General features: G+C 40.7%; 1 protein-coding gene across 1 annotated transcript in view; it reads left to right on the top strand.

The window, feature by feature from the left end:
- Positions 1-24,764, top strand: part of fstl5 (follistatin-like 5) — a 156,084-nt gene extending 131,320 nt beyond the window's left edge. Inside the window, exons 10-14 of the mRNA XM_008295450.1 lie at positions 4,773-4,891; positions 10,818-10,967; positions 15,795-15,902; positions 17,782-17,906; positions 24,062-24,764. Coding sequence (XP_008293672.1) covers positions 4,773-4,891; positions 10,818-10,967; positions 15,795-15,902; positions 17,782-17,906; positions 24,062-24,764 — 1,205 coding nt within the window. The remainder of the gene's footprint in view (positions 1-4,772; positions 4,892-10,817; positions 10,968-15,794; positions 15,903-17,781; positions 17,907-24,061) is intronic.
- The last annotated feature ends 3,159 nt before the right edge of the window (positions 24,765-27,923 follow it).

The raw sequence follows: 27,923 nt of genomic DNA, 5'->3' as shown, positions 1-27,923 counted from the left end.
GCCTCTAAGCCCTAGTTACAACACGACAGCTTATGAATATTTCTGATGATTCTGTAGAAGACTAATGTAATAATAATGCTAATGATGAGAATAGTGATCTTTCTAAATACATAATCAAAACAAAGCATGAAGAGCAGAGGACAAAGCAAGAACAAAGTAAATTGGTTATATTCATGCATTTTAAATAAGGCCAAACAAAGAACTTACATTTAAAAAAATAAAAAAAAGAAGACATTTAGTATGCAGCTTCAACTGTTATTGATCTGATATTGCGTCAAAAAGCAACTCTTCATTTAGTGATATGGTTAAAAAAAGATGTCTTTTTCATCAACATAGGTGTTTCACATTGGTTACACGGCTCTATGTTTTTCTCTCCATGTCCCCGATTGCTGTCTTTGTGATGAAACACAAACACTTGTGAGTGTGAATTTTATTTTTTTTAACTTTGGATGTTTCAAGTTCTTTCCAGTAACTTGTATTTTTTTGAAACTCTCAGGGATTTTTCTCCAAGGATTAAGTCTTTTGAATACTTTTCTTACTAAAGAGATGATACAGCCTTCAGTCCTCCACAGGCTCCCAGCTCTAATTCAAGTGCAGTCAGACCTGTTATTTTGAAAGCTCGCTCACTCTACCTGACTTTTAAATAGTACTGGCAGGGACTTGCTGTTGAAGTTAGCCCTCAATCTTCAAACGCAAATATATGCGGCACAGAGCTACTAAAAGCAATGAGGAAAAAAAAAAGCTGTTAAAAAATCTAAAGAATTTGGTGACTGAAGAGTGGATGGGTTAAAAATAAAAGCTGAAAGACTTCTTGCTCCGTCTGAAGTGGGACTTGATCACTAGGTGACTCATAACTGTTTGTAGTGCAGAGAGAAGAAGCCGAGTGAGAAGCACAAAGGCCTGAAAATGATATATTTTTTCATCAGTATTCACTTTAAAACCAGACAGGCTCAAGTCACCATCAGTTGGTGGTCGCTTTGAATTAGACATGAAATATCTCAGCCTTTAAAATGACCCTTGATGACTTTTCCTCAACCGTATAAACCGTCATTTTTACATTTTGCAAATCGCGCAAGAAAAAGATACCCAATCATTCCAGCTACCTTCAGAGAGTTTCAATTTTATGACCTTCTCTGTGGCCCGTTAAAACTCACAAAGGTATCAAAGGGCTTTATAATTCTGAATTCATAAAACCTGATGTTAAGTTTTCCAGTTTTATCATTTTTCTTTGCACAGGATAAGCCTTGTGGTGTGAAAGTCACTCCGGAACAAAATGTACTATCTATGCCTTTCTGAGTTTGCTAGAAACTGCAGCTGCTAAATTACCGAATCTTTCATAAAATTGAAACTATACATTTGTTTTGCTTTTTTTTAAAGCAAATCTTGAGAAGGAATGGATGGGTTTGGAGCTAAAAGCCTGAGGCCTTGTTCACAACAAGGGGCAAACTCTGAATCTACAAAACCAAAGCCAACGTCGAAGTGCCAAAAAACTGCAGTTCCTGAAATGGCCACTTGAGGCTGGCTCAAAAGCACTTTCATCCCTGCAGACCTCCATGTTAAAATTTTCAATTTTACAGAAGAAAAATACATGTTTACAGCCTGGTTTTGGTCTCTTTAGCTTATTTTTTTAATGCTAACTGCACAGGGGGTTGAATTTTGATATTATTCACCCGTTTAAATTGTATTAAGGCTTAAAGTTATGCATAATTAAGGCCGTAGCTGCTTTGGGATGCTTATTGTAGTGTTTGTAGCTGTTTTTGCATTTCCATGCTCATGGAGATATTTTGTAAAACCTTTTTCTTTTTGGTTTGTTTAATTGAGGAGTTTGACATCAGTCTAGAAAAAAAAAATCCAGCATCTGAACAAAGTCTAAGTTGTTTTATATGGACCTCTATTTACAGTAAAACACGTGCAAAACAGTTCAGTTTCTTCTTGTTCTCCTTCTTCCCAGCTGGTAAACAACAAAACTGTGCATCACAGCCAAAATCTATAAGGACTACGACAGCTGCCTCAATCATAATTTCATGGTCACAGCGTCGTCTGACAAACTTTGCATTAATAGATGTTAATGACAGCAGCAGTGCTGTATCAGCGACTGCATCAGTATATAAAATGTCTGATCGTAGAAAAAGTTTTAAAGACTTTTGAAACTTGCAAACAGGGCAACTCTTCTCTTCGTTCCGTTGTCATTGGTGCATGGATGTCATTGACGTCCCCTTTATTCATCTGAGCCATGATCACTTCAACTAAGCGCCAAAAATAAATATCAAAACTTCAACTTATGTGAAATAGTCAGGGTATACAAAGAAGATGAAAAAGGAGAACATTTGAGGCTGTAGAACTGGAATTAGTAGTGAAGAAAAGGAAAATATATAAAAGGAGGAACATTTGAGAAAGCAGCATTAAATACAGACACATTTCTGCTGATATCCAGATTTACAGGCTCTGACTAAAACCCAAAGGAGGGGGTCCTGGGGCATCTTGATCCAGGCCTCCATGTAGTGTAAGTGGGAGTTGGCAGGTGCATCTAAAATCTTTTTGGCATAGCTTGGATATGCTAGTACCTGCTCTGCATGTTAGCACTCCCTGCTCTCAAAGGACTTTTTAGCATCAGTGAAGATGAAGACAGAACGAAAGAAACTGAGAAAGTACAAGAATTTTTTTCCCCCCTCACCCTTTCTGCAGCATTACTGTTTCACTTCCTCATTATAAGTGGCTACAGCAGCGAGCAGGCTTTGCACTGCAGTCTGTCAACAAAAAAGTGTTTGCTTGGTGCTTATAATTAAAGCGTAACTTAGGGCTTGGTTTTTCCAGGGAACTTCTGGGATAATCTCTGGAAAGAGGAGCGAAACCCTGCACACCCAGGGCAGTCATCCGGAGTTACATTCTGCATTTGCATCTACTATTACTTTACCTGTAGTGTGCATTTGCTGTCTTCTGCCATGCCACCGTGGTGAACACCACAGGCTGTTTGGCCCATTGTCGTAGCAGCGTGCTCTTGTAAACAAATTGAATTTATGTAACCTTGCTGACGGGAAGGAACTGCAGAGTCCAGACTGGCTGGTGAGCGTGGCGTCCCCGATGTTTGGAGCCCAGTGGAAACATAGTTATTACGAGCAGAAAGAGTGAACTCACCGCCTACAGTGGCAGCCAGCTTGTTTTGTTATATGGATGATGAAGTTGATGTATGGGCCCATTGTATGCGCAGAACAGCCACAGTCTTTCTGCCAAGTGATGAATAGCATCAATACTGTGGGCTATTGGAAAAGACCGGGGCGCACAAGATCTCATCTCAACTCCTCTTTTCCATTTTCTCAATTTTCCACTTTTGGCAGATCTCAAATAAATTGTATTGTTTTTCTTTGTGTTTTATCCTCGCCTTCCCTTCCTTGTTCCTCTATCTATAGAGCCTGCTCCTTTTGTGCAACTTTTAATGAGCTAAAAGGTATGCAAGAGTGCACAGGAAACACTTGACAAAGCACTTTTGAAAGATTACGGCTGACTAACAGCACAGTGGTGTCTAGTTGGCTTTGTCTCTTTCCCCCCCTTTTCTTTCTCTGCATCTGTCCAGCCGAGCAAGAGGCTGCAGGAATGAGCATTGCAATAGAGGCAAGATTAGAATCGGATGTGAATTGGGCTGGAGATTGGTTTGTAGACTGAAAATGGGAGATGGAATGGAAGCAGAGGGAAGACTGGGGGACAGATGAACAATGGGAGAAGGTCACAGTTAAAAAGCCAGTGTGAGAGGATAGTGGCGCTGCTGGTGTGCTGGAGGATGAGATTGATTGAGTAGCGCAATTTGCTCGCATATTTGCATGGAAAGAATCTTTACACCGGTTCTAGTTTTTCTTCTCACCACATCAGCTATTCGGTCTCATAATGGCACAGTTTCCGTCAGACTATCCAGTGGCTGCTTTGAAAGCCAACTGCCGGTCCGTGCTTCAGGTTGCCCATTAAGGCACTCAGGGTGTTATGTGGCTTTCATCCCACATTTCATGTCATTAGTCACCTCTAAGTGAATTTAATGAGAAATTACCTGTTATAGAAGCCAAAACAGGTTTTTGCCGCTGAAGAAGGAGCACATTAATCCCTCCTAATGACTTATGATAATCATCTGAGCCTGAAACCTGTGGACTACTCATGGGTGTCTAAGGCAGCTTAGCCATAACGCTAACATTGATGGATGATGATCTGATGTTGAAGATTTTATTTTATTTTTTTTTAATTTTACGTCTCTCTGCATAAGCTTTCAGCATCCAAAAATCATAACTTGTTTTACAGTCCTTTTTGTTGACTGCACTCTATTTTCCAATGTTTGGTATCAAATTATTTCCAAGAAGAGAGCCCCATCGATTGTTTGCTGCACTGAGTGTCAGAGAGACAGTTTCCATAAAACTTTCATGTCGTCTGCTTTCCTCTTTGCCTCAACAGGAGTTAGTGTTTGTGTGTTTGCTCTCACAAAAGGGACCCAATTGATTCTTGCATTTATTTTCAACCGTGCTTTCCTCTTTTTCCTCCCTCACAGTGGCAAACATTTTGTGGCGAGAAGAAGGTACGTCTAGACTGCTTCTGCTCCTCTATAGCATTCATTAAACGGAGTTAATTGAATTTCTGTAATAGGGTTACTGAACTGTGATGAGAAGGATTAAATGATTCGATGCTTCAAAAGTAGATAACAGTGTTGTAGGCTTATTTCGCTGCAAATGTTCACACTGTGCAGTCTCAGAAGCTATTTTCAGGTATGTAACGGGGCTGTTGTTGCTCTTCTGCAGGTCTCGGCATTGGCAACATGTTCTATGTGTTCTATGAGGACGGCATTAAAGTCATTCAGCCGGTGGCGTGTGAGATACAGCGACACATCAAGCCCAGTGAGAAGCTGCTGGCACTGCAGGTGAGCGGTCAGGCAAAGGAAACATTCAGCGTCTTTTTAACAGTGACTCATATGTGTGAGCTGAAGCTTGTGAGGGGGAGGAGGAACACCTGGGCCTTACTGTTGGAACAGATCATCTTTTACTATGTACTTCTGGGGCTATTAGGTAAAAAAAAAACAGCTGCTGGTTGCGAGGCGTTTTCCCCAATGCAAATCCTAATTTGATGGTTTTCTGAAATTATTTTTCTGTACTTTTATTGTTGTTGACAAATCCCATGAAAAAAACAAACCTGTTTTCACTCATTCCTCTGCACCACGGAGCTCCACTGCTGCCTAGAAATGTTGAAAACATACATCACTGAGCCCCACTAATGTCTGTGTGCTGACATGTTTGCAATAAAACTTCATAAGGTGATGTTTATAGTGGGTTTAACCTTGGCCTTAATGTGATTCAAGCCTCGGACCTCCTATGGAGAAGATGAATGGCATTAACCCCAGTTTGCAACTAATTTAAATATAATGATTCGTAGTAATTCAATATGTAGCTTAAATTACTCTGACTTATCTAAGCTGTTTCCCCTCCAAACAATCAGTGTGCCAAACACATTCTTGTCCAGGATACCAACAAACTGTAATGATTTACGCTTGCCAGGAACTCACAACACTGTTAAATGCTCCCTGTAAAATTGATATTTTATTGTATTCGAAAATCTTGTCAAAGAACCAGATAAAGTCATAAAACAGAAACATAAAAGCAAGTGTTGAACAGCGCAGTGAGCCCGTGGCAGGCATAAATCAAAAGCTGTACATTGTCCAACATTAAGTCAGAAACATGAAAGCATGTATGATGAACGCTGATTAGCCACAACATTCAAACCACTGACAGGTGAAGTGAATTATGCTGATTATCTTGATACAATAACGCCTGTCAAGGGGTGGATATATTAGGCAGCAGGTGAGCAGTCAGTTCTTGAAAGTGATGTTTTGGAAGCAGGAAAAACGGGTAAAGTGTAAGAATCTGAGCAACTCTGACAAAGGATGACAAGACGACAGGTTTAAAGCATCTCTAAGACTGAGGTGTGGTGTTTAGTACCAACCAGAAGTGGTCCAAGGAAGGACAAAAGGTGAACGGCTGACAGTCATGGGTACCGAAGGCTCACTGATGCGCACGAGGAGCAAAGCCTGGTTGGTGTGGTCTGATCCCACAGAAGAGCTGCTGTTGCACAAATAGCTAAAAGCCTTACTGCAGGCTATTATTAAAAAAAAAAAAAAGTAGCGCACAATGCATGCAGCTTACAGTGTATGAGGGCTGCTCCAGACCAGTCAGAGTGGCCACGCAGACCCCTGTTCACCACTGACAGCGCCTACAATGGGCACATGAGCGTCATAGGTGGACCACGGAACAATGGAAGAAGGTGGTTTGACCTGATGACTGGCATTTTTTTCTACATCATGCGGATGGTGTGCATTATTTTCCTGGTGAAGAACTGGTAGCCGGATGCACTATGGGAAGAATGCAAGCCGGCATGGCAAGGTTATGCTCTAAACAATGTTGTGCTGGGAAACCTTGGGTCCTGACATTCATCTGGATGTTAGTTTGACACGAAACCAAAGGATAATAAGCCACGCCACATTGCAAACATTGTTCAGGGATGCTTTGAAGAACATGAGAAAGGGTTTGAGGTGTTGACTTGGCCTTCGCATTTCACAGATTGCAGTCTGATCAAGCATCTGTGGGGTGTGTTAGAAAAACAAGTCCAATTCATAGATGCCTCACCTTGAAACTATCCGGACTTGAAGAATCCGCTGCTAATGTCTCAGTGGCTGATACAACAGGACACGTTCAGAGGTGTCATGGAGTCCAGGCCTCAGTGGGTCAGAACTGTTCTCACAGCGTGAGCGGGAGCTCCACAGTATTAGGCAGGTGTTTGTATTGTTGTGAACGATCTGCATAAATGTATGACAACTCACAAATAGGAAATAATTGTTGGGTGTTTTTAAATGGAAAGCGATCATTTGTTATTCACTGGCCTTAACGACAAACATCCTGTTGTGTTACTTAGTAACAGCTACTGATATCAGACGATAGCTGTCGGTGGGATTTAGCTGACATTCTTATTTAAATGCAGCCGAGCAGGTAAAGAATCCCTGTTCAAGAGTTTGCAGCTGTACATTTTAGCACCTCAAACCACAGCGGCATCAATATAGTTATGAGTGCACCGAGATATGAGGCGAATGTAGATCTATATGTCCTCAAGCACCTGCATGACAAATAGCAGTGTCATTGTCTTGCTGTATCTGTGACAGGTCCAAAAGGAAATGTAGTGCTTTTATTTCACTCCTGGTTTTCAAATTAATGGATGCGTGAGATACTGGGAGTGCAGATGATGTAGCGAGTTTCTCACAAAATCCTAAAGAGATGAGAGTTCAGACTAGATTAGAAGAGCACTCCAAGGTTGAAAAATGCCATAAAATAGTCACATTAAAACATTCAGTACAACAGAACATACGACACGTCTGTTCAACTATTTGGTGATTTTTACATGTTTAGATACAAATTAAACGATTGAAGAATTAAATGTTACATGTTATTGGACCTGGATCTAAATTCTCCATCATGTTCACTACCTACTTTCCAACTTCCTCTGTCCCCCGTTTGGTTTTTGAGAATGTAGTTTACTGTGGGTATTTTGAGCTTTTTTCCACTTGAAGAAGTAAAGGAGTAGGAAATGTTCTGTTAAAATGAGAAACTATGAGCTGAAAGAAGCTAAAATTCCTCACTGAGCTCAGGAGGACTGCAGTCGCATGATAATTCTCAGTGGGTTTAACGCTATTACAGACACCTTTCGTATTAACTACTCATTTGTTTCCTTTGTTAATATAAAAAACATCGATTGGTGCAGCTTTAAAGCAGTTATTGATAGTCACACATTTCTCTGTGCAGTATTGTTATCTGCAGAAAACAGTACCTAGTGGACCCAGTGGACCCAGTGGACACAGTGGACCCAGTGGACCCAGTGGCCACTGTACACTGTCAGGTCCACCTGTTTAATTTAATTCCTTGACAGACCCCAGGCAGTCAGAGGGGGCTTCACCTCACAGCGGACATTTTACACCCAACCCCCTTCCGTGAATCACCATTTATCACTAAAGCTTTCAAGCAGCGAAATATTCAAAGCGGCCGGCTGATAGATACCTGTTAGATTTACATGTGTTCCCAAATAGACGCCTTCCTCTCAGCTGCCTTTCATCCAGGAGCCGTGTGCTGATTGGATGGTTGTTATGCATAAAGCCACGCCATGAATGCACAACAATCAGCCGAGCATTCCTCCGAGAGGTGTGTTTGTATTAGGATATCAATCACGGCGAGTGCTGTAATGCCAGCTCCAGCGCTGTCTTGGTGGATTGCGGTGTGAACACACGAGGCTGTTCCCAGCATGGAACTCACGTTTTCTCCATCACAGAGCAGCATTGATTGATTTGTTTATGGTAATCGCACAGCCAATCCATTATCCTATCCGACCATATAGTGCTCAGATGTGATATAAACCGTATCGAGGAAAACACTGCGATGTCCAATTGCAGTAAAGTCAGTCCACTAAGTGTCTTTATTCGACTTCCACCTGCAGCAGAACACAATCTGAGAAGTTTCATTAGCGTTTTGTTCTTGTTGTGTCGAGAACTGCAGTGCTGTTGAATGTCCGTCTTTCATTGCTTATAAATGGGGGAGGGATTATGAGTATGTATTGTCAATGCCCTACACATACACAGCTGTTTTGTGTGTGTGTCTTTGTTATTGAAAACAGGCAAAGAATTATAAAATTGGAATTTTAAAAAAATACTATTTGTCAGGCAATGGCTCTTACAGTCTTAAGGCACTCAAACAACAACTCATTTGCCCTTTCTCTCTTCCACCAGAAACACTCTCTGAGTCATTGTTTAATTTAAACTGTGAGGATTAACATGCTGGACTCCTGATCTTTCACTACATCACTATGTCATAACTGGTAGCACCAGGCCAGGAGTCTGCTCAGAGCATTTTCACCATGTCAGAGAGGCACTGCGTGTGAAGCACAGAAACAAAACAATAATGGTGACGAATGTATTGCAACGTACGTCTAATAACCAAAACATAGCCACGAGCGGTTCATAACTGTACTTAAACTGTAGGCTGCAGTCCAACAAAGTAGGAAATAATAACACTCTTTAAACAAAATAGACATCATTCATCAACTTAACCTACTAAACCCTGGTAGAAGCACAACAATCAGGGTGAAAGTCTGCATAGAATGGACAAAACTGCATTGAATGTGAAGCCAATATCTGGCACCCAGCGGAGTCCAGGCAAACTGTACAGCAGCTTGGATTGAAACCTGAGAGCAACACCTTGACAGAATACATGAGACCGTGCTGCTATTTCACTGTAGCATTTCTCTTTCTGACTCTGATGTTACTGCTTCACTGTTTTCCACAGTTTTCCTCCCCACAAACGCCTGATGTGTCACAAATATACTGAGGCTACAAATCATCCACTGGCTTAACTGGGGACTATCAGTATGCCCATATTTCTCACATTCTCGAGCATAGACAGTAGAAATCCTTACAATATGAAAGTCGTTTTTTTCCACAGTATATGCTTGAGAGATAAAGCGCTGTATGGCTCCTGGCATGGTTCCAGTGCAACACACGCAGGATTTTAGTAGATCCACGGAAAAATACATGTGTAGGCATTTTTTAATATTAAAAAGAAAACATATATATCTGCGGTCTTTAGAAGCTGTCAGTTACTACATAAATCGCATACATGCAATGCACCCACACACATGCTGACATATGCAACACACATAAACACAAAGAGGATTACAGCCGCCTCCATTCACACCCTCAGCTGGGCATCAGATGTTCGATTTCTCACCTCCTAAAGGTGCAATAAGTTAGATATTTACAGCCCCACAGCACAAAATGACCACAGTGTGGGTCTGCAGGGGTGTCACGGAGTTCAATACCAATGACTCAACAATTACTTCAGCAAGTGCTGGGATTTCTGGCTTTTAAAACTGACTTCTTCAACCCTTTTTTTTTTAAAAATCAAAAGCGCTGACAGATGGTGCTACACCTGGACGTTGCAACCTATAAAGACATTAGTTAGAAAGAATTAAAAGACCTTGTTTTGAAGCCAAAAAAAAAAAGTCAAAGCACTGTCATTGCTTTAATGCTTTGCACAATGAAATGACCCCTGAGGAGGATGTTTTTGTTTTATGTCTGCCCAAATTAACCTGCTTCTAAAGAGAAAATAAAGGGCACATGGCGAGTGGGGGTCTGCAGTGGAGATGAATGCCGTCTCACCCTTGATATGAAGTTCAGTTCAGTTCATTCATTACGTAATGCCCTTCTAACTGAGAGAAGTTGGCCTGTGGGAAGGCACCTGTCGTGAACTGCCTCTGCGGTTGTAAATATGAGAGAAAGAGTTCATCCTACCATGCTGGAGCCCTTCATTCATCCTTGCTGGCCAGCAGCTCCCTAAATTGTCCCACCGAGTATGGAACAGACGACTGGGCACAGCCTGGAGGCTCGGGGGGCTGGGGAGCGGCTGAAGGGGAGGGAAGCTCCAGAGACAGAAGGCTGGTTAAGGTTCCTGTTGGCCAGGAAGGCGAGAGCTGCCAAAACTGGAAGCTGAACAGCCGCAGATCGTCTGCAGGCTTTGTTCTGTGGATTATGTGTGGACAAATGGGAGCGATTACAGAGATTTTGCAGGACCTCGCAAAGCTCATTTATCTAAGTTGCCAAGATAACACGACTCACATCAGCACAGGTGATAAGACTGCAAGTAGCAAACGACACAGAGTAACGACTGGGTGAGGGTAATTGTTTTTTAATGACAAGTATTTCCTTGCAGTATGAAAACCAGTTAGCTCACAATGCATGTGTATACCTTTGTTTTTTGCAGGAGGAGGTGTGCCCAACCTCACCAGGAGAGGCGGTTCAGAGGTGTGTGTGGTCATCGGCGGTCAACGTCAAGGACAAGTTTATTTATGTGACACAGCCAACCTTGGATCGAGTGCTCATAGTTGACATCCAGTCTCAGAAGGCCGTCCAGGTAATTTTCAGGCTAAATTGGAAAAGCAGGTTCATGTCAGTTTTGCCAGCAACACCGAAAGGCTTTGACAATTTTACACGGACAAGGGGGGAAAAAAAATTAAGCAATCTTTCCTGTTTGTGCCTCTGTAAAAGTGAAAAGTTCTTTCTTAAAGAAATCTGCCTCCATCTGTGCCAACAAATCTCAAGGTTGCCGCCCCCCCGCCTCAGTGTTCCCACATTGATTGAAAGCAGCATATTTCACAACAGCCTTCGATACATCATTACTCCATATGGGTAGTTTCTGTGATTGATTTTGAGGAATGAAGGACATTTTTTTCATCAGATCGTACCCTAAGAATTCATTTTGATACAAAGCACCATCCTCCATCAACAAAATCAATTATTCGAAAGCATTGAACTGTAGGCTTTTTGTGTTACCCAAACTTAATGTGGATTTATCAAGACTTCTTGGAAACAACTTAGATATGCTCAAACCCAAAATATTCTACTTAATTAATAATTTATTGGGATATCAATACACAAGAGTCAATGCTATGATGTGCTAATACTGGCTATGGTGAGTTTTGGCCAAGAAGTCATAAAAATTACAACACATTTGACTACTGGTTGACCCAATAATGTAAACTTGAACTTTTTCCTTACCCACCATGTTTAGATAATCAGAGACCTTAGACCTGATTACAGTCAATACTGGGATGAACTTAAGTTTTGCTCCTGAACAAGCATCAACTTGGTTGACCTTGATAATCTTCTGCTTGTTTTGTTACTGTTGGTGCTATTAGCTTCAAATTACACAGACCCTCAGGCCATGGTTAATAGATGACCTGGGGGATACAGAACAGCAACATTCGGTATCCCGATAGTGTGCAATGTATTGGTTTCTATTTCTAAAGCCGTAAACAAATCCAGTTAAATGTCAAGGTTGTATTAGGTTGTGAGAAGGATGTACACAGTCAGCTCAGCCTCACCGAGGAGCTGCATCTGTTTAAAGGTGACGGTAAAAGTCACACTCCCGCTGAAGGAACTAGAGTTAGCTAGCATTTGTCAGCGTTACTTGCAGGTAGTGGCTAAACAGTAGACTTCACACATTTTTGACTGTCACCTAGAAGTCTTCACGAAAGATTTATATAGTATTAATATAACGGTACACAGCTGTTAGTTATATAAAGATATAGTGAAGTAATGACATCCCAAACAAAGACTGAAGTCACACTCCCTGTGTGAGTTGTAATCAGAGTTTCTCTGCTCTATGATTTGGAAGCCAGTCTGGCTTCATGTGCATGTTAGTGCATGTGAACACCTCCCGTTGAAACTGGTAGCCCTTCCCATATCTAAAAACAGACTGAGTGACATCCTTCACCACATTGTAAAGCAACAGTGCAATGCAAACCAAAGAATTAAATGCACTCATTCCTGTTTAGCTCAGTGTGAGAGTCTCTGCTGCTGTTTTTCTGCTCTGCTCTGCTTGTCCTTCACTCCACTGTGTCTCCTCCTCTCCAGTCATTGTGTGTCTGTTTCATCAGACAGACTGGACTGGAGTTACAACACATGGAGCAAAGGAAAAGCTAATCAAGTGAAGATAATTTAACTGTCATTTAGAGCCATTCAATGTATGCCACACTGCTATCATAGACTGATGGTTGTGGCTGGGTTATTTTTTTGTTGGTTGTTGTATACATAATCTTCCTGGTTGTAAACTGTACGTGAGAGGAAAAGGCAGATGTTGCAGATGCAGCCATTTGTTTTGGTCTGAGATGCTGGTGCTCCAGCAACATCAAACTGATGGAGGTAGAGTCAGTCACTTAGTTGCTTGGCAACAGGTGTAATATATGGCATCCTGCCAGCCGATTGTGATGCAGGGTCCTATTTAAAGGATAATTCTGGTTTATTTCAGCTTGACACATTTCCCAAGGGTTATGCTAACTTTGCACTCTCCGCCACTGTTGTAGCGATTCATGAAAATGTGGAGTTGCACAAAATGGCAACGCACGTGTAAATAAACCTTCAAAACCCCTGACCCAGTTAGCAAAATGGCTCTTCCAGGCAGCTAATTTCTGTTTTTCCTTTCAGTCAGACTCTCTGTCAGGTGATAAACCGAAATGATCCTTTAATCATTAATGAGGAACTAAATACACAACAAATGTTGTTATTTAAGCTGTACACATCATCACAGATCAGAGTTTGGAGAGTTTCCTATAAAATACATGTTGTAGGCCAAAAAAAAAACAAACAAAAAAAAAAACAAGAAAAAATAAACTTTTTTTCCAAGGGAGTCTATACAAGCATGACTCCAAGGTTTGTTTGGTAGTTTGACTGTGAAGCCAAGTATAAACAGTGATGTGCTGTGAAACTGTGGCCGCAGTTTATGCCTCTAACACATAACTGCACAACAGGACATAAACGAGGTTTTAGTTAATGAGTGTGCAAAAGCCAAATATGTCTTTGCCGGGGTTTATTTGTTATGCGTTTATGGTCCACAAAACAGCAGCAATATCTGTTGCCTAACTGTTAATAAAATGGCACATATCAGTGGTGGCAGATTAGCTATAGATAATTCATCTAATTTTGTAATTGTAAAACAAAAGTGGGCTGATATCTGAACTCTGCAATTGTAAATGGACTGTGAGCTTTTTGTTGTTGTTGTTGGACTTGACCGACTGGATGGCTTATCAAGTTCAGCAGTTTTGAATCAGGTCTCTCAGCATGGAAATATATACATATATATGAACTTAGTTTACATTTTCTATCTTTGACTTTTCATCTCAGTTTGGTGTTTTAGTGGCAGGTAGCGCCACTGGAAACTGTTTCTGACTTCTTTACCAGCAACAGCTGACTGAAGATCTCAGTGAATTCCTAAACATTCTAATTTCGATCACTTGCGTGAACTCAACATCATTCGCTTTGATTAAGGGATCTGAAAGCCCTCAGGTTCAATAAAAATGCTACCAAACACCAACCCCAGTTCTGACAACAGATTACAAGACTTTCTCATCTTTGTCCACGTGTTTGACTTTCCAACAGGACAAAGTCTTTTTTTCTTGTCTAAAGCTTGGCAGTGCATCAACACTGCTCTGTTCCACTTGAACCAACGATCTAAAGTGCTGCTTTTTCAGCTTTATGATCAGACGTATCACCTTTTGTTTGACTGCTAATCCCTGACCTGACCCGTTTCAGACAAACCGCAACTGTCAAGACTTACACTTAACCTTCAGACTGATGTAGTGACCAAGTAAGCCCTGAAACCCACCTTTTCCTGGATACTGTCGCTCGGCAACCTTTCATAGATATCGTAACGTGGCAACCTCTGCAGTTTTCCTCGCAGATGGTGTAAGAAGCAGCCCCCCCCCCACATCAACACTCTGCCACCTTGCAGCACCATTTATTTTCCTGAGGTAATTTTATTTGTGTGAGGTTTGCTCGGGAGATGGCACAGACAGGATTCAGCACATTTATAGCCGGCAGTGTTGAGTTAAATCATCAGTGTCGGTGGGTTTTTGGGTGTGTCAGGACAATCCAGGGTTGCTCAGATCCCTGCAGATGTTCCTGACACCGTGATGGCTGTTTACAGCTCGGAGCCTCTCAGGACCTGCCAGTAAGCAGGTTGGTGTCCCAGAGTCTGTCACAAGCTCATTATTCAGTTACCTGGAGGTTTAGCTTCATTGCATTATATTACCAGTTGTTAATTAACCACCTGAAGCTCTCACCCGTCTTGAACAGCGAGAAAGACACGGGTCCTGGTTTTTGCTTTCTCTGCTTTCCATTTTCCTCATTGAATTATTAATATGATTGCTGTGTGTTAAGTAATAATAACAAACAAGTTGCATTTTTAAATTTGTAAATAATTCAATTCCCGGTGAACAGCTTTCGACGAGTGAGTTGCATTTGGCGTGTTATAACTAATTAATTGCAAAGTGCACAGGGACAAATGTTTGAAGTAGCTGTAATGCTCTACGTGCCTCATCTCTGACAGATCCGCAGTCTGCGCTGAAGTTACAAGAGCATATTGGCTGAGGATCTTGATAATCTTCCTCAGCCAGAAAGAAGTTGTTAGTCAAGAGAAAAAGAACAACATGAACACCTGTTTTCTCTGATGACTACATGCTCCGAGATTAGTTAGAATTCAACAGATATTCTCTTCTTATTTGCAATAACTCTCTTAGGAGCGGTTTAGTCTCTCAGTGATGCAGTATATATTTTGCCTTGGTAAACAATACTATTAGAACTCCATAGCAAAACAAATATTATAGAAAGTAAGCTGCTGTCAAAAGGGGCCGTGGGAATACCGGGTTGCAATAATTCTCTTGAAAAAAGATGATTGCTTTTTCGTGCTGTTGTTGAGAGTGAAGCTACTGCATGAATTCGTCTTCCCTGCGCTTTCCCTATTCCCTTTGAGCTCGCTGTCTATCTGCACTCAGGTGGACATAATGCATGAGGAGCGCTTCTCTGTCACATGCGACTCATCTATTGTTCTGACTTGGAATATTGCCGCCGTGTGTCAAGGAACGGATAAAGACTGAAAGCAATTACTTCAGTGTGGTAAAGCAATTGTGTCTGTCACCACTTGATTTGAAATGCAGCTCAACACCAAACACACCTTATACATAAAAAAGCACACCTCCAGTCTGCCTTGTTAAAAGAAGACTTGCTCCTGTCAACCCACGATGCATTAGTCTGCAGGAAAAACTTTTCAAAAGCATTACCACTGCACATCAAAGAGGGATCTCTTCAAAAGCAAGGTCTAGATTGCCTTGAATTGTTATTCTGTGGCCCTGCAGTCTCTAAAGGCTCGGCTGGTCTTGGTTTTGGTTGTGTGTCCCCTTTTCAGACGGTCAGCACCGACCCGTATCCTGTGAAGCTCCACTATGACAAATCTCACGACCAGGTGTGGCTGCTCAGCTGGGGAGACATGGAGAAGAACTTCCCGACCCTGCAGGTAAATCCACAATTCACAGGGTATTACTCCACCACATTATTTATTCCTCTGCAGAGTTTTGTTCTTGGGAAACACTACAAGGCAGTGAATGAGACACAGAAGCACAGAGATGCAGATGGTCAAAGCAGAGTCAGGATTGTTGGCGTGTCCTTTAAATGTCTGTTCAAAACAGTAATTAAATTCTTGATGAATGAAGTTCACAACATTGGGAATAATTCTAATTATGTTTTTCAAAACTCTGAGGTGATACCTATAAATATTTGTTCCAACAACAGCGCTAAATTCAATTTGTGAGATGAAACGTAGATAATATTCACAGTCAAGAAGCTTCTACTTGAAGATGCTTGACATTTTTGCTTGAAGTGTGACTCTAATGGGTTATAAATAAAGACTAATCTTCTATTAATCAGCGACTCCTTTTAGTTATAGATCAGATTGGTATAAATAAAGGGAGCTAATGGAGGAACTTCACGCCTTGTTCTAGTTGATTATAATTAATACCGTGTGGAAATGTTTTGCTAATATCAGCCATAGGGATTCAAAATGAGCATAATATAGTCCTCATAGCGAATCCAGCAGAATGAAGGGAATATGAAACACACTGCATTTCTTCTGCTTACATTGAATACAGCAACTTTTGCTGCATTTTGTCATTTGGCAGGTTTAAGCAACTCCAGTACTATGTATTGTAAAGAACCACCCTATTAAATGTGAATTCCTCCAACTTGTCACCAGCTCTGTTTTCCAATGTGACATGAATGCATTAGTCACTCAGTCTCTCTGGGATCTTCAATTGCTGATTTGTTTGCCTTGCTTGCCTAATTAATAGGCACTTAGACTGCAGTGTGTTAAGTATTTGGACTGTGACATATTTTCTGCAGATTTGGTTGTGAACCAGCACACAGAATGTTAAATAAAGCAAGTCACATCTATTGTCTGATCAACAATAAAGACACAAATCTGATGCTATATCAAATTTTCAAAGTTTTGATTATTATTCAAACCTAATTTGTGTGCAGCAATTCCACATTTGTTCATGGCGGACACATACAGCAGCTAGATACATCAAGCATTTTTATATAAAACAGCAAAAACGTGTCGCTGTCCAAAGACTCCGGGACCATGCTATGTGTTACTATGACACACACTAGAAGATGTGGCATAAATAGAGTCAACTCAAAGTCAAGTCAAAGTTGCTTTCTTGTCAGTTCTGCTACACGTGTACACACACAGGAACTGAAATTGAGTTCCTCATTTAAAAAAACACAGTTGAAAAAAAATATACATACTAAAAAAATGTTTATGATAAACATATAATAAGCTGCAAAATATACAATTTAAACATACAATAGGCTAAAAAATATAATATCTAAACATAGAATAGGCAACTAATATGCAGTGAAGAGTATTTTTCATTTATTTCCTCTAACAGTCGTCTTTATCCAGCTTGAGTGTTGAGTGGTTTTACTGGAAAATCCTGCTGTCATCACTTGCACAGAAACTCATCATGTGGGGTTTGGTCTGTGGCAATTTGCTTTGTGCATTGTGGCACAATCAAAGCAGAGCCTGCCTACACACAACCGCATGTCTGCATGCGTCCATGCATGCACAATTATTATTCAGACACCAAGGACAACAGTACACATCACTTCCCATTGAGAAGCTCCACAATCTTAGCAACAAGAGGAAAAGCTGATGAGCTTTATCCACAAAAACGAAAAACAAAACATATCAGCTGTACGCATATTGTTTTTCCATTTGGTTATAAGCTCCAAATCAGTACGAGTTGAAGCCTTAAATGAGGAGAAATCCACAGCGTTGAATGTATTCATCAAGCTCATGTTAAACACCCACCTGCTTTTCTGTTGGTATTCACCAGGTGATCAATCAGGCCAGTGGAAGAGTCTCCCACCACACCGTTCACACACAACCGGTCGGCCGGCGCTTCGACAGGGTGGACGACTTCTTCATTCCCGCCTCCAGCCTCATCATTAACCACATCAGGTACATCCAGTATGACCCAACAGCACTTCTAATGCAAATTGATTCGTGAATTAAATTCACCCCATTGGCATTTTATTCACTTAAAATCTCTTCAGGACTCAATGCAACAACAATGATGTGGATAGGCATTGTTTTTGCACCGTGTGAGAGCGAGAGAGTGTTTTTGGACAAAGGCCCGGTGGTCATCTGTGCAGCAGATGAGATTGGCCAATCACCTGAAATAATTGTAAAAACTAAACGCTCTTTCATTAGCTATAGTGGATTGTATTAACTCAAAAGACAGTTAACAACCACTGAGCATTTTTCAGTCACTGACAGCTTAGTCTACTGGGAGCAGGGCGAGGCATTGTAAATGATATAAACATCTCCCCGGTAAGAGGTAACAAGAAATATAAATGCACTATTTAGATTTCTTGGCAACATTACCAGACATCATATGACACAGAACAGACAAGAGATGAGAGCTGTCTGTCTCTAAGGAAGCCTCCAGTCACCACAGAAAGCTGCAGCTCAATAGTCACAACAAACTTTAAATGTAAAGCCTCCAGAATGCTGATCACCATCATTCGGCCCCAGCAGCCATAACTGAGTCTAACCTCATTTCAAATGCCACGCAGGTAGGTAACCTTTGTTCTTTCAAAAAGGGAAATTATTTTAAAAACTGAATCAGCTAGAATGTTCATAGCTGCTGGCATTTTCTCTTCAGCGGCGTATGAGACAAATCAGAAAGAAAACAATTCAAACGCAACTGCCTCCTCAAAACCAGGCAGCAGTCTCAAGTTAACACCACTCACATAAGTCTTTAGTGTTTTGTGACTGGAATAATTAGTGTTTTCTTTGTTCTCATCCAGTTGAAAAAGGGAAAACAAACTTAAAAAAGAACACTAGCCAGAGGAGGGGGGCACCTCACCTGCTCTTTATCGCTTTAGTTCATCAACAGTAGAGCGCAGACATGCTGATAGAGAGCGTATCGTAACGCTGCAGCGCTTTTCACATGTCATGAGCAGCTGTCACACCCAGGCTTAGCGTGGATACGGAGAAGCTGGTCTCAAACGCTTGGCTAATGTCACGCAGAGGCCAGGAACAAGCGGGAGGTCTGGAGGATTTCAGGATGTTAACGGTCTCCTGGAGAGGAGGAGTAAGCAGTCCAGTGTGTATGTGGCGGGGGTGAGGGTGGGGTTGCTGGCACAGCTGTAATTAGATCCACTGAGACCAGCAGGGAAGATTGCAGGAAAGTGTGACCGCACTTTTGCAATGTTGTGTTTCAAAAATTGCTATTTTTAACAGCTAGTTGCTCATCGTGTTTGATGCTGTTAAAAATAAGCTTACTGTATGTTGCTGCCGGGTCGTCTCATTACAAAGGTTGTTCACGTGGCGAAAAGCTAAACCACAATACCTTAACGCACAGTAATGGATTTTTAATTAATTAAAATGGCTTGCTAGTGATGGCAAGCTGTACGACCATTAAAATTAAATTGCTTCCTTGCCGTATAGCAGCAATCCTGTGGACAAGCTGCTAACTACGACTGCTATTAGGAGTGGGCAATGCTGATAAAATCCTCTCTGGGTAAACACTATGCATACTTTGGGCTGCAACTCCCACTAAATGTATGAAATGTTCTAAAATAGTGGAAAATGTCCGTTACCACCGATGTTTACTATCATATAAGATAAAGGAAAGCTCTTACATTTAGATAAATTAGGGAGATGTTTTGGTTGAACCAACACAAAATCAGCACAATAATACACAAACCAATGAAATCAAATATTGCCATAAAGTAGATAAATAAAATAAAGACAAAACTGTATGAACAATGTGCAAAAGTCACAGCAAGTTGACAGATTTATATGCTGTACATAACACAATGTAGCCCAAGCCTAACTGAAATGAGTGACAGTAGGATTCTTAGATTAGTTTTTAAAATATAAATCCAGTCTGTACTGTATGGCTGTGTTGTATTATACTGCATAGTATTTGTCTATACAATATTTATATTGTCTTCCTCGGGGCCCTGCTTAGTCACCGACTGTGTTTTCAGACAGACTTGGGATTTACTCATTACTTGATGCACTGCGTTTAGCTGAAAACTGATGGAAACGCCACACAGAGACTCACAATTGAGTCATATAACAGTGAAGCAGTCTTCTGTATATTTGACAAGAGAATATATGACTGTGTGTCAAACCAAGAAAAAGCTGCCGATCTGTATATGCATGGATGTTGTTCTTTTGGGGAAGCTGTTTTTATTGCAGCTATTAAGGAAGCCTCAATTACCTGCTGCCCCGTGGCTTAGATTTTTTTAATGTCTTTATTTTCTACATCAAGTAGCCGTACGACCATTCATGTGTTGACAGGAACGCATCGATTAGTCGATGTAGCGACATGAGCAGTGTGAGAACAGCAAACGTATATTAAGCAACTTGCGGGAATTATTTAACGGCTGGGGATTCCCTCGGCAGAAACTATAAAGCAAACAGGAACTTCTGAGGACTGTCATTCATTAAAACCATCGACTTACAGTCAGGCAACTCTACATGTCAGCAAAAAAGAGAAAAAAAAAAAGAGCTGTTATTTCTTATTTATACCCACATCTACAGTACCCTGCAGCTCAGGTTGCCCACATCACTTTTTCACAAATTTCTAATCATTGCACAGACTGCCTCCTGGCCAAACAAGTCGAGCGAGATGTTGATTCGATGTTTTCGCGCTCGAGGATGGGTGAACAAGAATTGCTGTGTTATAGATATATTTTACTGTGCAGCGTTCATTGTTATACTCTCTGTTCATGAGTTCTACCCTCAGGATCTTTAACTGAACCGCGGAGCGAACGTTACTTTAGGGTTAAGTGTTCAGACTCAGCCATTTCCAAACTGAAAATATTGACATGAAAATGAGATGACAACATGCGACGTAGCTTCGGATGAGCGTAACCCTGTTTGTGCAGAAGTGGGGAGAATCTTTAATGCATTAATCATTGGTACAAATGACAAACAGCAGCTGTCAGTTTGGCAGTGAGCAATCTGGGTCTGCCAATGAAGCAACCCAGCTGTGTTCACATCAGAGTGAGGCCAAACAATGTCTGATTATTAATTTATCACACATGAAAAACAACAACAACAACAACAAAAAAAAAAGGCACTGTTGTGAAAAACTATTATTTCATTGCAACATAAATGCACCATTGACCTCTTGCTTCCAAGCATGTTACCAATATATCACAGCATGTGTACACTAGCCATTGATCTGTCACAGCAGCCACGACGTTGAATACGATCCATAGCAAAACAATTTCAGCATTGTTTGACAGGCAGAGTTGTAATATTGGTCTGTAAATCATCTGCTGCATCTGCCACAGGGTGGAAAAGGCTTTTAAGTTTTAAACTGCGCAATACATTTTTAAATGATTTTCTTCTATATTCCCACCTGGCCCATCTTAGAGCTCATTTTTTTTAATACAGGAGGGACACAGTTGGATCAAGAACCAACCTGCTTAGTGACAGAGGGCTCCCGTCGAATTTAATCTAACAAGTGCCGCTTTCCAAGTCACATAAAACCCGTTCAGTTGGTTTCACAAGAAAGTAAAATACCTCCTCCGACTGCTGAATTACAAATCACGCAGTTAGACAATCATGAGCGGATATTAGACTCGTTTCTAGAATAACGCGTAAAATGAATGTAACCTGGTTGAAGTCATGCCACGTTTTAACACGTTTAAAGCGATATTTAAATAAATAATAGTCTGAAAAGGGATTTTCATATCACTAGTTTTAAAAATAATTTGATTAAACTGAAAAATTCTCAAGAGCTGCTGCAAGATAAGTGCTATTTTGAATAACACAAAAAGATGGGCACATTAAGTGAATCACAATTGCTAAGTGGCGGGATTCATTCAAACGGACGATTTCACTTTTTATTACACTAACATTTAATTTCAACGAGTTTAAAAAAAAAAAAATCCCACCATATCTCCATCTTCACAGAACATTTCAAGCCAAATTTAAATAAAATAAAATAAAATGTCAGTCATGCAGTGATAAAAGCAGCTCTTTTTAATTTGATTGCCCACAATTCTATATTTCCCTGCAGCAGCACTGATACCTGTTGAAGTGAGAAGTGAAGTTACAGGTTGCAGTGGCTTCTCCAGTGGACAGAGAGAGCTACATAAACCAATATGTATGTCTGTAAGGTCACACTGGGTTTTATTGGGGGACCACTTGCACTGGGCAGACTATGTTTATTTATTAAATTTGTATGCTGTGCTAACTGGCGCTACATGTTTTATCTGCCTTTCTGTATTGGCCAGGATGTAAGACGCTCACTGTACAAATTAATTAATTGCTCATGTGCGATTTATCCTTTGACATACCCAATGAAATGCATAATAAAAACAAAGACATGATCCTGAGAAAACCACAAAGAAAAAATAATCTGTGCAATGATACTTTGACCACTGATTTCTGAGAAGATGCAGCCAACTGCTGTGTAACACAGTCTGGTTTTATCTCAACGCAGTCTCAAGCAAAACTACAGTCGTCTCAGAATTTATTATATTAAAGAAAGCTATCTGATCATCAACAGCTGCTAAGCATCCGGGAAGAACAACTCTACCAGAAAGATGTTCAGATTTTAGGATTAGCCGAGGTCGACTACTTTAGGGTTGAAACATTACTTCATGCAGGTGTGCGCGACCTTTCAGGATGCTAAAGATTGTTCCTCTATTCCCCCTCGGGGATCAATAAAGTATTTCTGATTCTGATGTAAATCTGTGCGCGAAAATTACTTGAAAATAAGAGAAACAAAACCAAAAATCTTTATGATCCAGTGCAGTCTCCTGCCTGAACCCAGTGGACAGAACAATCTCTGGATCAATGATTGCCTTCACAGTGATGATAATGTGCTCCGTGGCTTTCAAACAGCCATTTTTCTGTGCACAGGTACAGACAACCTGGTGTTCAAATGGCATAAAAGATGACGAATGACAGCAAGATTGAAGTGCCTGTCAGCATCGATCAGCTGGCATTCGCATTTAATTGAGGCCCGTCTGCTCCTTGCATATTCCCCTCCACCCTGCTCAGCTGTTATAGTGCAATGTGCCATTAGGAGATTCTTTGGGTTTTTCTAATGAGCAGCATTTCCACTGATCCATGCCCACATACAGCATAACGCTGCTATAATTCTATTACAGGGGAAAGTAGGAAGATTGTCAGGGGCTAGAATTTGGCTGTTGAAGTGTTCGAATGGACCTCTCAGCAACATTTAACTTTTACTCCTGAACATTTCTTTAAAAATGTGCCAGTCCAGCAGTTTTTAGAATTACCCAGTATAAATCATTCAGCATTTCTTATTTCGAGTTGACGTCATCGTATTCGTGGTTAAATTTTCTTTTAACCTGACTTTTTCTGTGAACCTACAATTTCTCCTCCTTTCTTAATCACACAAAAAAAGGTTGGTAAGGTGGTTTCAGAAATGCTAGAAATGTATAAATAACTAGCGGTTAATTAGTTCCAAATGTTCACCACCAGGTACGCAATCATGAAACACAAAAACGAGCAAAACATAGAAACATAATCAAAACTAGTATTAAAAATGCTGTAGTTGGTCAAAAACCAAAGTGTTGGACTAGTTAAAAATGGACCTTATCATAGTGCAATAGTTACAAGTCATCTAAAGTGTGATTAAAATTTCATGAGGAGTCAGAGATATTTCATTTCAAACTAACCATGTTGGCTCAAGAGGAATATTCAAGGGATCAACAAAGACCATAGGAACCATGAATTTTGTGTCAATTCAACCACTTGGTGAAGACATATTTCAGTGGACAATACAAAAAAGCTTGACGTGACAACGCAGCTACATGAAAGTAAAGGATCCTCTGGAAAATATGCTATCCTGCTTCAAGTTTCCGTTCAGTATTTGTTGCGATTTACCACTAAAGTGCATCCCCAAAGTCACCAAAATGGGAAAATGAATGTCCAACATATCAAAGCTATTGGACGTATTGCCATGCATTTTTGAACAAGTGGCGGATCAGTCGATAGGCTTTGCCATTTCTATAGAAATATATCCTAATTTGAGGTTTACAAGAGAAAATGTGTTATTGATTGATTTTTTTCTTTGTTTTTTTTTCTTCTTCTTCTCTTTACATTCCCAACAGATTTGGTCTCATCCTTCATCGAAATGAGCCTGTCCTCCACAAGATCGACCTGGAGACTACGTCATACGTGAAAAACATCAGTTTACGGGAGTACAACTGCATCCCTAAGTCTGTAGCCTACACCCATCTCGGTGGCTACTACTTTGTTAACTGCAGGCCAGACTCCACCGGTGCCACGCAGCCCCAACTCATCTTAGACAGCGTGACAGACAGCGTGATTGGTCAAAACCGCGACGTCACCGGCACTCCCTACGTGTCTCCAGATGGCCACTACTTGGTCACCGTCGACGATGGTGACGGCCTGATGAGGATCCAGACGATCTCAGAGCGGGGAGAGATCCAGGAGCCCTTCGACATCCACACCAACCTGCATCTGTCCGACCTGGCCTTCCAGCGCTCCTTTACGGAGGTCCACCAGTACAACGTGTTCGGCAGCTCCGGCCGTCAAACTGACGCTCTGTTTGTGGAGCTGAGCACCGGCAAAGTCAAGATGATCAAGAGCTTGAAAGAGGCCACCAAGTCATTCGAGTGGCCGTGGAGCAGTAGGAACAGGGTCATGGCGGGCAGTGGATTGTTTGGACAGTACCTCATGACACCGTCCAGCGAGTCCCTCTTCATCCTAGACGGACGGCTCAACAAGCTCAACTGCGAGATCACTGACGTCCTGAAGGGCAACGTGGTGGTGTGGGTTGGGGATTCTTAAGTTGTGACGTAAAGAACCAGTGAGCTTTGTTTTCCTTCAAAGGTACTGTTGCACTGAATTCTGTTGCAGATTCTTTAATTTTGTGGGAGCGCAATAGTGAAAACCACAAATTCAGAAACCAAATTGATTTGTAAAGTCCATTGGATGAGGGACTGTCATCCACAAAAGGAAAAAAAAAAAAAACATGAGGGCATAATTGATTAACGCTGTCTTAGAGCCAAGTCATTTTTTAAAAAATTTCACCTGATGGTTTGCCTCTTCGTCATAAAAGTTGCTTGCTAGTAACATTTTACAGGAAAATTGATATGAATCTGTAAATGTGTACAACTTTGCATTATGATTCGGTTGTATTCAGTGTGTGGGAATGCTGTAGATAATCTCTTAAAACTAATTAAAGTAAATCGGCAAATATACATATATAATTATATATATATGTGGTATGATTCCGGATTAACTCTTCCAATTTAAGTTTACCCATCCCCAACTTTTTCCTGTGCCTTCAAGGAAAATTCCCCTCCATCAGAGGAATTAGCGTAATTATTCCCAGTGTGACTGCAGACTACGCCTCTTTCTTTGACCCCTTCATTCATGGTGAGTGCGGTTCCTCACAAATCTATCGCTCTCTTGTATCTGTCCGTCCAACGCAGCCAACTCAGTCTAATTAAAACGAGCCCTTGCTGTGATCCCATCCTGTTTGAAGTGGAGACTGAGTGGTTCATTATGGTTGTGCGCTTTGTAACCTTTGATCCGAAATTATAACCAGCTTTGGAAGGTTTCAAATGATACAGTTTATTCTTTTTCCTTTATAGTCCAAAGCAGAAAAATGAAAGTCAGTGGTGATGTTAGTTAAATTGTACCAGCTTTATACACTACACATTGTGAAATTTTAAGTATTTCAAAATGTTCCTTAGCGAAGAGTCAATAGAGCACTCGTGTGTGAAGAAATTCTCTCATAACTTCAATATCCCTGGACCAAAAGAACAGAAAAGAAACGCATCTTAGAGTAGAGTTAAATATGGAAAACATGCATTGTCTGCTCTGTTTGACAGCGTGTTTTAAGTGGATGTTTTAATGTGAAGTGATGATGAGGTAGCACACTGGGGAGTGTGGTAGTTGTGGTTGTATTGTGTAGAGGGCCGACGAGGATAAGCGTTGAATGTGAGAAACAGCTCTTTCTAAATGCTCTTGCAGTAGATCTGTAGCTGGCAAGTCAATGAAACCGTTTCCTAGCTGGACACATTTCTATGCATTTTCACCCTAGCACTCTATGACTCTGAATCACAATGGGCAACTGTATCTCAAATTTAGTACGAACTTTTGATGTGTACAGATTATATAAAGTCATCCTGTCTTTCCTGTTAAGACTTACTCGTATATATTTTGATTTTAATTTAATATGAGCCTTTTCGTTGATCCTTTACACCCGACTGTACTGCTGATGATGACTTTTCTCTCTGTTTGTGTCCTGTACATAGCGGCTGACTGTGATTCCATTAGTTTCTCATTAATGTACAGATTCATGCAGGTTCTGTTCATCTTCCGAGCAAGTAATCAGCACACTCCTTTTTAAGAATGAAAACTAACACACAGCTGTCATTATCTACATCTTGTACGCAGACACATTGTGATCACAAAACACCGCTTTCACCCCATATAGCCATGTCTTGTATGTTCCTTCATGTGATTGTTATTTATATAGAGAAAACACGCTTGTCATTTTACCCAACAATAAAAAACTATATCATAAAACACAAGTGTATTATTGACTCTTTTCCTCATTAAATTTACCTTCAATAGCTGTTGGTGCACAGACAATCACGCAGTGAAAACTTTCCTTTAGGAGCTGAATTGCCAATTATTATTCTACAAGAGATGCAACAAGAACAAGGTCGTGGACTCCATTGTCCCTTTGGGTACATTTATCCTGCAGCAAGGAATGTAGTATAACTTATATGATTATAAGAAGCAAAAGAGGAAAATACAACTGTACGATTTAAAGGTCTGCGACAGAAAAATATGCCGATAGAATTAAAGGCTGTATGGGGGGAGTGTCATGTAACTTCTTTATTTTTGTCAACTAACTTCCTTCTTCTTTGTAAAGTCTATTAAAGGCTCCCTATTTACGATAAACAGTCATTTTCAGATTTTAAGATTCCTGCTCAGTTCTGCTTGGAGCTGGCTCTGATTATTCAACTATCTGGATATCCATCTGTTACAGAGTAGGGCTGCACCATTAACCAGGTATTGATCACAATCACAATTTTGGCTTTCCGAATTAAAATGAACATGATCGAAAGTGATAGTGACATTTCAAATGATCCCCTCATAGAAAACAGCCCATGTAGAAAGAATCGCTTAGTTTTAACTTCTGTGAATCTGATGTTAGAATGGCTTATTTCACTCTTTTCTAGATAAATTTTGATCAGATGTCTGACTGAGTTACTGCGTGGAGACCAGAGGCTTCTGTGTGCCTGGATATAGCTTCAGCTGTAGCCTACATGTGTGGCATTTACAGAACATGGTCCAGATATACTGTTTAGATAAGCAGATGTTTAGCACAGGTCCTTTTTTTTAGGTACAAGAAGAAACTTAATTTAAGTCTTATTTTTATGCAGTGACATTCATTTAAATGTGAAAGTGCAATAAAAAATGTTTAATCCCTACAATCAATTAATAATGGTGATGTCAATATTGATCAGACTATTTATGATTATCATTTTGGCAAGCTCTATTGGTATTGGGTTTGAAATCTTGGGGTTTGGATTTGATTTTTGGGTTTTTTTGTCGTCTATCAATAAAGACGAACTGCAAAACAGATTTTGTCAGCCCATTCTGATACTATATTTAGGGTCCAAGCACCAAAGGGTGCGAAGACCCTATTGGAACTGCTCGGATTATTATTATTATTATTATTATTAGGGTCCGAGCACCAAAAGGGTGCGAAGACCCTATTGGAACTGCTCGGATTATTAGGGTCCGAGCACACCAGTGCAAGGACCCTATTGTAACCGTTGTGATTATTATTATTTATTAGGGTCCGAGCACCCAAAAGGGTGCGAAGACCCGATTGGAACTGCTCGGATTATTATTATTATTCGTGCCAAAGACACGCGTTTTTGAGGCCCTAAACATACTCGAAAACTCACCAAAATTGCCATG

The sequence above is a fragment of the Stegastes partitus genome, unplaced genomic scaffold (assembly GCF_000690725.1).
Source record: "Stegastes partitus isolate 25-593 unplaced genomic scaffold, Stegastes_partitus-1.0.2 Scaffold1048, whole genome shotgun sequence".
In the NCBI taxonomy this organism is placed as follows: Eukaryota; Metazoa; Chordata; class Actinopteri; family Pomacentridae; genus Stegastes; species Stegastes partitus.
The sequence above is the reverse complement of the archived record's forward strand: the minus strand, read 5'-3'. Positions and strand labels throughout refer to the sequence as shown.